At 39.3% G+C, this 12,390-nt stretch overlaps 1 protein-coding gene across 1 annotated transcript; it reads right to left on the bottom strand.

The window, feature by feature from the left end:
- On the bottom strand, positions 1 to 9,045 carry LOC114463508 (neuronal acetylcholine receptor subunit alpha-7-like). Its single transcript, XM_028447110.1, has 7 exons — positions 8,894 to 9,045; positions 5,379 to 5,458; positions 4,084 to 4,251; positions 2,800 to 2,994; positions 2,275 to 2,361; positions 1,600 to 1,709; positions 1 to 935 (listed from the first exon to the last, which is right to left on the bottom strand). Exons 1-7 carry the CDS (start codon positions 9,043 to 9,045, stop codon positions 339 to 341), a joined length of 1,389 nt encoding a protein of 462 aa, XP_028302911.1. The 3' UTR covers positions 1 to 338.
- Positions 9,046 to 12,390: the final 3,345 nt, after the last annotated feature.

Here is a 12,390-nt window from a genome sequence, read left to right on the forward strand (position 1 = left end):
AAAAATATATTGTATCCAGGAGCTTTTAATATGTTTAGCACAGCTTGTTTACTGAAAAGTTTGCCCTACTTCTTAGTTTTCAGTAAAAAAGTCTGATCAACTTTAAATACATTTACCAATCAGATGTGAAACATTTAAAATGATGTGTTATTATTAAACGAGTGAGCAGGATGTTATGAAGAAAAAAGGATAAAAAGTGATGTTACTCGAGCTTCTTTATCATTACACAAAGACATAGATGATGAACACACATGGAAGAAAGATGGAGAGGAGTGTTAGCGTTGCTCTGTGTTTTTAGCATCCTCCCCTCCTTAGCCTTTCAGACAGGGACATCATTCCTATGTAAAGTCTTTTGAAACTGCCTCGATGAAGTTTGGGGCAGACATGAGGATGGCGAAAGTGCAGATGATGGAGAAAAGCGAGAAGGCCACCAAACACAATCGATCCACAACAGCAGCTGCAAACTTCCACTCCCCGCAGACGGCCTCGCCCTCATCGTGCTCCCGGAATCGTTGGGCGATATACTGCACCTCCTCCAAGATCCGCGAGATTTCTGGAATGTGCTCCAGCAGCAAAGTCCTGGTCTGATCCAAATGGATGTCGTGCTGAGTCGTACCGTTGTGGTGGCTGCTTCCGCCCCCGCTGCCACAGACCATTACACTGGACTCAGTGCCGGCTGGGAACACTGGGTTTTCTGTGCCCATGGAATGGTAGCCGAAGTACAAACTCATGCTTCCGTTGGTTGTGGTGGACTGGTTGGATGCTTGTCCTGCTATGGTGCTCATCTGGATGCTGCTGGTGCTGGTGTGGTGCGGAGAAGACTGGGAGTACTTGTAGGTGGACGGGCTGCTTGAGCCCACTGGACTTTTTCTTTCCTCTCCAGGTTTCTTCATGCGGAGAAACCAAGCACACCAGTTCAGGAGAATGACTCGAACCTACAAGAAGAAACACAATAAGCTAGAGAACTTGCAAAGGACTAGTGATTTGGATCTCTTGACCAAATGTGGGATTTAAAGCCCACAGACCATAATAATAGTTATAGCGTTTCCAGCATAACATTCACCTCAAGATGACCAATACAGAAGTTTAGTTTGTAAAGTTCCAACACATGCTGGTATCAAAATAGTGGACAATAGGGACATAAGGATTTTACTGTTTACTGTTCATTCTTTAAGACACATGTGTCCAAACTCAATTCAACCCGCAAGAGAAAGTAAAAATAGACATGACATAACAATTCAATTAAATTAAATTAAATTAAAATTGGTCACAAAAATCAAAGAAATGTATAAGAGAAAATCTTGCTTTGATATTGTTGGCGCCTTTTATGTATCATTTATACATCAAAGTGCAAACTTCTGGACATTAATGTTAAAATTTCTTGTTTTCCTGCCTAAAATTTGCAGCCCACTTAAGATCAAACTACTTTTTATTTGGCCCACATAGTTAATAAAGTCTTCATAGTTAGTAAAAGTTGCTGGCATGAAATCACATTAAAATCATCTGTTATGTATTTTTATTTTTTTTTCTACAGCAATCTATTGAAACTCACTCCAAATTTTAACGAATCCACTATTTAAAACAATGTTATGCACTTACCCATTTTGGCATCTTCCCTCCATGGGGGTCATGGTGGTGGAACTGGAGAACCAGCACAGTTACAACCACAGACAGGCCCACAATCATCATCGTGCTTGCAAAGTACTGGGCTGAACAGGAAAGAGAAAAACACAGCAGTGTGACTCCTGTTGGACAGTCAAAGATCTTCATCTGTGAAATAAAGAGTTATCTTTGTAAAATAAACTCCAAGTTGTTGTTAAAAGACTGTCACTGAGTAACTTGGTTGATGAGTCAGAGGGGATCAGCCAATCAGAGGTCAGAACACCCCAGGAGCTGGTAGGAGGGTGACTAACATAATCTAACTGAGACGTGCATGAAGCCTCAGAGGATTATCACAAGCATGAAACTGATACTATTTGCACATATTTTCCTGTGCCCTGGTAGGAACACTGACTATATACTGTATATTCTGTATTAGCATAGTATAGATCTACACTGTGAATAAACGTGTCATAGTTTACTCTGGTCTGCATCAGCACGCCATGCTTGGTTTGGCTGTAATCTTTAATTAAACATCGTCATTTTCACTTCTTTTTTTATAGCTTCAGGATTTGGATTTGCTGAAATTTCAGTGACCAAGGTTATAACAGTGAGTGAACTTAAAATGAACCTAAAACAAAAAGTAGAAGTAAAAGAAGAACTGGAGAATCTTACCAATCAAAGGAACAGAATCAGACGTGGCAGGCATGATCTCTGCTACCAGTAACATGAACACAGTCAACGACAGCAGCACTGTTATGCCTAAAGAAAGAGGACAAACACAAGATCGCTTTCAACACACGTCTTAGTTTTTACATCAGTGAACCCAAAATAAATCTTGCTGGTGACTTCAAAAAGGTGAAATGAAGCTGTGGACATATTTTGGAATATTAAGCATTGTTATTCCACTTTAATGTGTTCCTAACTCTGTCTTACTGAGTGGCCTTTAGAAAGATTGTGGCATTTTCAGGTCCAGGTGATTATCTTTGCTGTGTTTAATATGGAACTTTCATTCTGCTGCTACTAAATTAAAGTTAACACGAAAGCTGATTCACAGATATTAGCACCCAGCATCAGCAAATAAATGGGTTAGCGTGTGGCATAAGTATCTGCAGCCATGGGATTAGTGTACAAGTCCCTTACCATAAATCATCATCACTCTGTGTTAGCGTGAGGCTGTGCGTGCATGTGTTTGTGTACCAAGTGAGATCTTTTCTCCCGAGTCAGCAGGAAGCAGGAAGACCAGCAGAGCCAGGCCAGAGATGAGCACGCAGGGGATGAGCAGGTTGAGGCCGTAGTACAGAGTTCTACGCCGCATGGTCACCGTGAACGTCACATCAGGGTAAGGTTCCTTACAGCACTCATAGTACAGCTCGTTCCGCTTCGATGGCACACCTGGAGAACGTTTGGAATGTGACAAAAAGACAGCATTCATTCAGGGATGTTGTCAACTTTAAGGCCCTGTTTACACAAAAACGTTTTGCTTCTGTTTCCATTTGTTTTCCAAAAAGTTCAGTTTTCACACAGCAAAATTTTTCAAAACAATCTCTGATTACATGAGAACGAGAGAAGCATCAAAAACTATGCGCAGAGACACTTCCACCAAACACAAGTAAGAGTGTTTGTGTGCTTCGCTCTTTGGAATTTAACTGAACACTTCTGTTGATTTATTTCACCGTCACTTTGGTCAGTGGAGACGTATTTCATGTCTGCACCACATTCTGACCACAATCACAGTGCTGCACTCTTACTGAGAGCTATTTGACAGATCCCGGGGTTGGGCTTAATTTCTGTTTTTTCAACATGGATTCTGGTTAGACTCAGCTCAAGACTCTGCGCAGTGAATGAACGGTCAGGTGATGTGCTTCAAGAAGCGCAAGATGAAGCACAAATGTTTGCTGAGGTGGTGAATGGATGACTGTTCTCTGGTACATGAAGAAAATATTTTATAAAATGCACAAATGACTCGTGGATCTCTGTGTCTCACAGTATGTAGAGCAAGTTGCTGAGTAATTTGTGTTGCAGCATTAAACCAGCATGTAGCATGACATGCTATCATGTTGTACGCAGAATGAGTGACTATTAAATAAAGCTGATTTATTAAAGATACTCGCCTACATGTGAGCGCAACGCACGGATGTGTCGGCAGCAATGGGTTCAGGATTAAGGAGAGATTGGCTTAATGAACCTGTATTCTGACGGCTAGGGGCCAGGTCAGGTCTAACTATGTACCGTAGGTCCGATTAAAGCGAACCCCACAGTGCACATGCCCCTAACACAGAACATTTTGTTTCCCTCTTTACATTGAGACGGAGGGGGAAGCGTTTTAAAAAAAACTTTCACTCGAGAGCCAGTTTATAAAAAGTTCAGTTTTCAAGCAACAAAACGCTATTGCTCTGTAAAACCTTTGAGTTTTCACTTGAAAACAATACTGTGTAAACGGGACCTTAAGCTACCAAGCTGTGCCTTTGTTTTTACACTTACCCACAAGGTCCCATTCCCCATTGGGAATGTAGGTGGAGATGTCCACATCGTTCATCTGCAGGTCCAGAAGCCAACCGTTGTAGGTCCATGAGCCAAATTTTAGGTCGCACTTCTGCACATCAAATGGAAACCATCGTACATCGATGTAGCAAGTGCTTTTCAGGATGCCTGGGAGGAAGTGAAAAAGTGTGTGTATGACTGCGTTCCAATGAGATTCTTAGAGACATGCAAGGTTTTAGGCTGTAAACTACCCAGAGAGAGCTCATGGATGCACAGAAAGGCCCCATGTGTTACATGAGTGGAATCCAGGCCTCATTAACTGTGAGGCAGAAGTACTAACCCCTAGTGGTGTAGTAGCCTACTCTAGACCTAAAAGTTTTGAAGGTCTTGATTTTGTCTTGGACTCGAGAGCATTTTTACACAATCTGGTCACGGTCTCAGGCTGGCAGGACTCTGGATTTTCTGTCAAGACTTTCGAGACCAGCCCTGATCTACTATTCTTCAACTTCATTAATGTGATGGCACTTGGAAATGTTCCTGATCAACTAATATTGTAATTTGACTTCAAACATTAAGCGTTAGCTCACTGATGTTCCGCCTCTTTGGAAATCTGTTCCAGTGTCTTATGTGTCAGACAACTGCAAAAATGCAGACATTGACCCATATTATTTGTAGTCGGAAACAAACTTTAGGACTCATTTACCTGACAAATTAACATCTTATTTTTATCTATTTAAAATCATGCTGGACTTATCTGTGGCTTTTAAATACATACAAAGATTTTTTTTTTTTAATGTCTGTGTTGAACCGAATGACTTTCAACCTAGATGACACATTGGGAATGAAACATGACACTGGACTCCATATCTGTCAGAGAAGAGCTAATTCTCTTCAAATGCAGCCACACATTGACAGTTCAAAGTGCTGAAAATAGTCTGTTATGGAAAAGATGTTGTGGTCATCATAGTTTTGAACCCAACAGCACATGTGCGTGCTGTGTGTGTGTCGTTACAGCCACAATGTGCTCATGTTATCCCTGCATTGGATTTGGTGGTTCAAGAGGAACTGTGACTAGCCCATAATCATATTAACAAATATTTACAACTATCTTATGAGCAGAGGTCAAATGAAAGCTGTAGAACATGCCTATATATTTAAATTAAACAGCTCTGTCAGTTTGGTCAATTTATTGACAATGAACAATATTAGGGTGCAACATTTTAGCATTAGGTGGTTTTTTGCACTGGTTGATCACAAGGATAAAGAGACATTCCAGGTCATGTGATAGCCCTCACCTGGTGGGAGGTACTGGCAGGATCCTGAAGCATTTACCAGCACGTTTGTGTGGAACGTGGCGTCGAACCTCTCGTCAGCACTGTGCAGAGGCAGGAGAGGAAGAAGGGTGGATATCGGAGGTGATTGAGTGTAATCAGGGACGTTTCAGTGGATGGCGAAAATAGGTTCTACAATGCATTTCAAATATAACCAAACAAAATAGGGAATCTTTCCAGTTTCCAGTTTACATCAAGCAGTCATTCCAACATGACCACCTGCTTATTATTCTTCAGATCCCTTTTCTTCCACCTCCATGGATAAGTGGCAAAATAGCTTTCCTTTAAGAAACTGCATTATTTAGCTTACAAAGCTACGGTAGTTTGTCTATTGCAGAGGTGTCAACAACCCACCAGAGAATCCTCATTTTTACATTGTAGCAATGCACAATATTATCAGCCCCTTATGGGCATTGGGCGATATAAGCTTTAAGTATTGTCCATTCCGCTGATATAATTAACTGATCTAATAACAGGCTTTGCTTCCTTGATCAACCCACAGACATAGACAAACTGTAGGAGTGCTTGTACATCAACGGAAGTAAGATTATTTATATTGGTGGAAAAGCCAATGTCCAGTACCTGAATTAAAAGTCATTATCAGCCAATAAAAAGTATATATAATTATACTATATTACCTCACATTAATAAAACTGAACCTCTACAGTCACAGTGTAAATATGTTTCAATAATGAGCATGTATAACATCCATCCCAACTCACTGTGTAACACAGTGTCATTTGTTTTTATGTCAACATGCATTTTGTTAAACCTTATATTCATCAGAAAATGTGCTCTGGGTTTGTAGTTTTTCACATACTTTGCAAAATTCTTGTAAATGCAAACCGACATGGCAATTATCGCTTGTTCTCTCCATCAGTGAAGATTTCAGATTTAATTCTGTCGGATGAGGCCTCGTTTCCAAAAACAACAATTTTGGTAAGATTGCAGCATTTCTGTGGAACACACATGGTTTTCTGATGTAATTCAGTTATCTTTAGGATCTTTGTCGGGAACAAAGTCTATCGTCACCGTAATCGCCTCATTGATTCCCAGTTGTAAGCTGCTTAATGGTCTGTATCACCACTGTTGGACAGGCTTGTCCAACAGTGGCTTCCCCTTCTTACTCCCACTCTGTCACACACACACACACACACACACACACACACACAGAAGCAGGAAATCCGTCACCATCTTCTACTCGTAAAAGAGTCCTCAATGTCCCTAAAGGAGCCCATATTGTGTCATCTATCTCCCGCTCTCCTTTACCTGTGTGTGTGTGCGTGTGTGCGCGTGCGTGTGTGCGTGTGCTACATCAGAAAAATATTTGTTTAAGTCAAATAAACCAAAGAAGACAAAAATATCCTTTGGTATGTATTTAAATAGAGGTTTATTACCCTTTAGTTGTTTTCCCATAGTGTAAATATGTAAAACATTTAAAGCTGCAGTCTGTAAGGTGTTTTTGAGGGGTTTGTTTTGCATCATTTAGTCAAGAATCCATAATCACCATTGAGCATATTCTAATTCAAAGTGTTCTGAGAGGACTCTGGACCTCTGCTCCTTGTTTTTGTTCTGTATTTAAGCTACTTTTCAGCCAATCAGAGATCAATGAGCTGTTTTAAGAGTTACTATTGGCTACCAACTGAAGTCACTGTGCGCAAGTCTCACAATTCTACATACTGCAGCTTTAAACATAAACAAAACCTAATTAAATATTAGATTATGTATTTTTAATGTATTTCTTCTGACAAGTTTTTATCCATCTTTGAAATAAAACATTCTAATTTTATTTTTTTCTGCGTTCAGTTACAGCTGCATTGAAAATATGTAAATGTCCACCTAATTGTAAGTATTTACAGTAAACTTCATGTACACATGTATATAAGACAATACATTTCACTCCTTTATCTTTGTTTTTTCCTCATTCATATTCATCATCCTTTTCTCTTCTTTTTTTTCTTTCTCATCAAAATAAACACAAACCTACTCGATATAGAATGATAAACTACGTATACATTTGACGCTGGAAATGAATATTATTTAAAAAAAAATTCTGTTGTTGTCAGTCTTTTTTTTTGTATATAATTGTAGCAAAATCATCCCAGTTTTCCCAGTAGTTTATCATCCACAGCTCATTTCACACATCACTGTTAGTGTCCTCTCTGAGGGATTCGACTCAATCCTTTTTACAAAGCTCTGCTTTAATCCATGGAGAGACTTTACCTGGGGAGCATTTCTATCCACTGTGTAATAGGTAAACAGGGCACTGGGAATGCATTTTTTTTTTTGTATTTCAAATGTAACAGATTAGAAACAGTAATAGAAAAAAAAAAAAAAAAAAGATGAGAAAACAGCTGAGCGCAAAATCAAAATAAATAATATTCAGAGGAGAAACCGCAGTAAAACCACAGCCGCTGGAGACGATATCAGTTAAAAACGTAGTGTCGGCCTCAAAGATCAATAAACCAAAGATTATTTGCTCAAAGAAAATATGTAAAAGGTTTAAATTGCAGCTTAAATGTTTGTTTTGATCTCCACTGTAAACTATCTCTTATTGACTTTGTCTTAAAGGTTTCGTGTATTGCATTATGGGATGTGGAATCCTATAAACGGATAGAAAGAAGTGTTTTTTTTTAACTTACTTTCTATTGTGATTTTTGTGTTTGCCACCAAAAAAGTGACTTCCCAAGAAATTGGTGTTTTCACAGAATATACTGTATATGGTAGAGGTTTACGTTGGGGCTTTCACATAAAGATCTGAATGCGGCCGACATTGAATGTCTGACAAAGTGAGGTGATATGAAAAGGAACACAAGAACAAAAAAGGAGTCAAAAGAATTGGTAACACTTAACTTGAAGTTTTATACATACAGGCTGACATTACGCTGTCATTATTATGACATGACACCTGTTACCCTGTGTCGTTCATTACCCTAACCCTACCTAACCCCTCTAGATCCCTCCACCTAACCCAAAAAATGCCAACATAGCTCCAAAGGTGTCATAATTTAGCAAACAACACTTAATGACAGTCTTCATGACAACTTATTCATGCTAATGACGGAAAATGACAGCGTAATGTCAGCCTTATGTATAAAACTAAAGTGTGACCAATGAATTATTGTCGTCCTTGTCTTGTGAACAAACACAAGAAATCACGGTAAGAAAGAAGTAGAAAAACTTCTATGCATCCGTTTACGGGACTCCACATCCCACAATGCAATGCATGAAACTTTTCTGACAATGTCAATAAGAGAGTGTTTACAGTGAAGTCAAAAACACACTCTTGAGCAAAAGATCTTTGACTCATTGATCTTTGAGGCTTAAACCATGTTGTTACGTCTTTGTGTAAAACAAAATGATCGTCCCTAGTAGCTTTAAATAAACATTCCTTGAAAACATGTATCAGGTTTATCTCCAAACAAACCTTCCTCTGTGGCAGGATTAATGATGAGACAACAGTTAGCAGTGCGGCCCACCTGTTGTAGAGGAGAATATCTGGAACCCAAACCAGATTGGAGGGGAACCGAAGGTTCTGAACCCCAGGGAAGCTGTCAGGGTTCCAGGTGAGGTAAACATCTGTCCAATGCTGGAGGAAGATGACAAGATCGAGACAAATTACATAAAACATATAAGCAGTGGCTAAAAGATGTGGCAGAAAGACAGAAGGTAAATCCAGGACAAGTCATTGCTGTCTGTTGAAGAAATTGATATTCCACTGATGTGCTTCAGTTTGTTTGCCTGTGACATCTACACTCACAGTTTTGACAGCTGAGCGTGCCTCACAGTCAGTTGGTGCAGTGACAACAGGTAATGCATCATCTGTGCGTCATACCCAGTTTCTCCTGAATACATCAAGATAAATTTAGATAATTTTAAAGAATAAAAGCCATCTGGAACCCTGCAGAGTCCAACATGTTCTCTTAAGGCTGATATCATACAGCAATTGGCAGCAACACTTTGTCTTTAACTTGACATTGAGACCCCGCCAAGCAATTTCTGGCTTTAATGCTCACTCTCCAATTATAGCCTGAATTCAGTGACAGACTAAAGCACATTTCAGACTGCAGGTAAATGTGACCCAAATCCTTTTTTTTGCCCATATTAAACCTGTATCTGATGTGTTAAAGACAGTTTAAATGGCTAAAATCACATTTTTTTTTCAAATCCAACCCAGGCCCCTTTCATAGATGCTCCTAAATCCAATAGGTGTCTGATATTTTTGAATGCAACCGCTGTCTGAACAACAAGGTCGCATTTCTCCAACTTTTACATCATTGAAATGTGATAAACGTCACAATTCTGCATCCCAGAAGGAGCAGCGGTGAAAAAAACAGACATTGCAGAGGACAAAGTGGACATTAGAATGAATAAATGTTCATACATTATACATATTATCAGTGCCACACACAGTGAGACATGCCTCCAAATTTACTTCTGGGTCATGCCATGTCATTTCAAAAAATGTTTACCATTTGTTTACTGATTATTCAATAGGCACACTGTAAATTAGTTTAGTTTGATCAGATTAATACATTTTAAAATATGGCCAGTTTAGTGAGGGGGATATACTGTATGTCAATTTTTGCGCAACCTTATTTTTTTTTTCAACTTCCAATATCTCATCAACGACATCACATACAGCAGAGGCAAGCTACAATGACCTCATGTACTGTAAAGGATTTTCAATATTTGCAAGTGCTGAAATAGCCCCATAGTTGTGGTCCAAAATAAAAATGCAGAATTTCCCCAGAAAGATGAATACTTTATACTATATATTAAAAGAGAGATCAGGTTTTTTCTTACATTCCCACATGTAGTTATGGGCCAATGAAAGTGGTAAAAAAAAAAAAGTATTATTTTTTTTCAGATTTCAAGAGACTGTCACCCAAGAACCAATGCATATTATCATTAGTGATGTGAACAGTATATGTACATAGCTCTACGCTGATCAAAATACAGGACGCTGAGACGTATTCTAGGTTGTTTACTGAAGGCCCAAACATGTTCCAGACCCAAACCCCGACAAACTTTTTTCCAATTTTGAGGAGCTGGCATGTCCACCAGATAGGATGTATAGCAGATGTTTTTGTATATCCTCAGAGAGTAGGTGGAGCTGTATTACTATACCAAATTTCACTTTCCTATGTGATGTAGATCCTGAGATATTGGAATCTGCAAATGGAACAAAAATAAGGATGCCCAAAATCTATACATACTCCCCCTCACTAAATTTGCCATATCTCAAAAAGTGTTCATCCAACTAAACATTTACAGTGTGCCTAATGAATAATCACGGAACAACTGGTAAAAAATGTAGACATTTTTTACACCAAAGTGCGTGGGAAAATATGTTGAAATAACATGGAATGACCGTTCTGTAAACATTTGCCTTGACATAGTAAATCTGTTGTGTTTGTGTTGCATCTTTTTACTAATCTGTGTGTATAATTATGTCTTTATTTGTTTGTAGAGGTTATGTACATTTATAGACTGAGGCATTCAGATGTGGCAGCCGTGGGCCACGCTACCCTCAGTGTCACTGCACTGCGCATGTTGTTCACTGTACACATGGCTCATCTGTTCCTGCCTGTACGTGGATGTGAGATTGTGGGCGTGTGCATGCATACAAAAATAGCCGTGCTCTTGGGACTATTTCACGTGTGAGCTTTAACGCAGCTTCAACTGATGCTGTGCTGCCTGTGCACTCAGACACTTCACAATCAAATGAAAATCAGATTTTGTTCCGAGACAAAGCTTCGTCCCTCAGACACTTGTATCCACAAATTATTGAATCACTGAATCACTACTCTTCTTTTTTTTATGTCTGCTGGCAGTGAGACGCACAACTCAGTTGACAGAGCTAATTGTAGCTGGCTCATCGTTTATTATGTTTCAGTAGAACGAGGAGGACACAGGGCGATGTACAGCAGCGGCTGTCTATGAATAGATTTCTGGTTATGTAAGAGAAATTTAAGAAAGCGTCACTAATTTAGAGCAAGCACAAAAGTGTGAAATTCACTTCATGGATATGGAAGCAAGAAGGATTTGTTTGAGGGTTTTTGGAACAAGTTTGTCAAACAAGAAAAAACGGTCGAGGCTAAACCTGCAGGATGAAATATTAAGGTACTTAGGCGAAGAAAAAATATACAGACCGTCTCGAGATTTGCGCGAAAACATAATGTGTGTAACATATATAATAATGCAAAAATGACAATGATGCCCTTGCCCCTCGCAAACTCCGCCTATGTTGAGGTGGTGTCCTTTGTTTTTTGGAATTATTTCTGAACATCAACCCTGCATTAAACACCTACTACAACAATATCTTAAAGCATCAGCTAACGTATGTCTGTTTTTCCATTCTTCAGGGTAATTGGGTTATAATCTAGATTGTAAAATTGCAAATATTGTTGAATGGAATAGACTTCGTTTACAAGGCTGTAGAACCCACTATTTATGGCAAAGTGAGGAGTTTACAGACGGAGCTTAAAGGCATCATTAACCCAAACTACAATGTTGTTGTTTTCGCTCCTGTCTTTTAATTCTATGCTCTGTGGTGTACTGTAGCTCTATGCGAGCATCTCTCAAATTTCACTGTACCACCAAGTACCGTGACAATAAAAGACTATTCTATTCTATTCTAAACTACAAAGACAGCTCAACTGAATGATTAATATATGTGAACTTTACTAGCTCCATGTGGAGGTCCACATGTTTGACAAACTGTGACATAGTGATTATTCAAGGAAGTGCTTCATTCACGTAACTCCAACTGGTTTGAGCAGGTCAAAGGCATCCAATGGTTGTCATGGTAGCGTCGACTTCCTTGTTTTAAGGTGTCTTTCTTGTTCAGCTGAAGGCGCAGGCGACCGTGGATCAGTGGTACATTGGGTCATCCAATATTTGAAGGGTTGGGGGTTAATATCCTGCTTTATCCAAGTCATTGCCGTCGTGTCCTTCGGCAAGGCACTTTACC

Source organism: Gouania willdenowi, chromosome 1, assembly GCF_900634775.1.
Source record: "Gouania willdenowi chromosome 1, fGouWil2.1, whole genome shotgun sequence".
NCBI classification, from domain to species: domain Eukaryota; kingdom Metazoa; phylum Chordata; class Actinopteri; order Blenniiformes; family Gobiesocidae; genus Gouania; species Gouania willdenowi.

Bases quoted from the DNA above. Each gene is read 5' to 3' on its own strand.
- LOC114463508 (XM_028447110.1), bottom strand. From the start codon at position 9,045: ATGTTTTATGTAATTTGTCTCGATCTTGTCATCTTCCTCCAGCATTGG. The intron at 2,995-4,083 runs GTAAGTGTAAAA...AACGTTCTCCAG, and splicing joins TGGGGAATGGGACCTTGTGG to GTGTGCCATCGAAGCGGAAC. The intron at 936-1,599 runs GTAAGTGCATAA...TTCTTCTTGTAG, and splicing joins GAGGGAAGATGCCAAAATGG to GTTCGAGTCATTCTCCTGAA.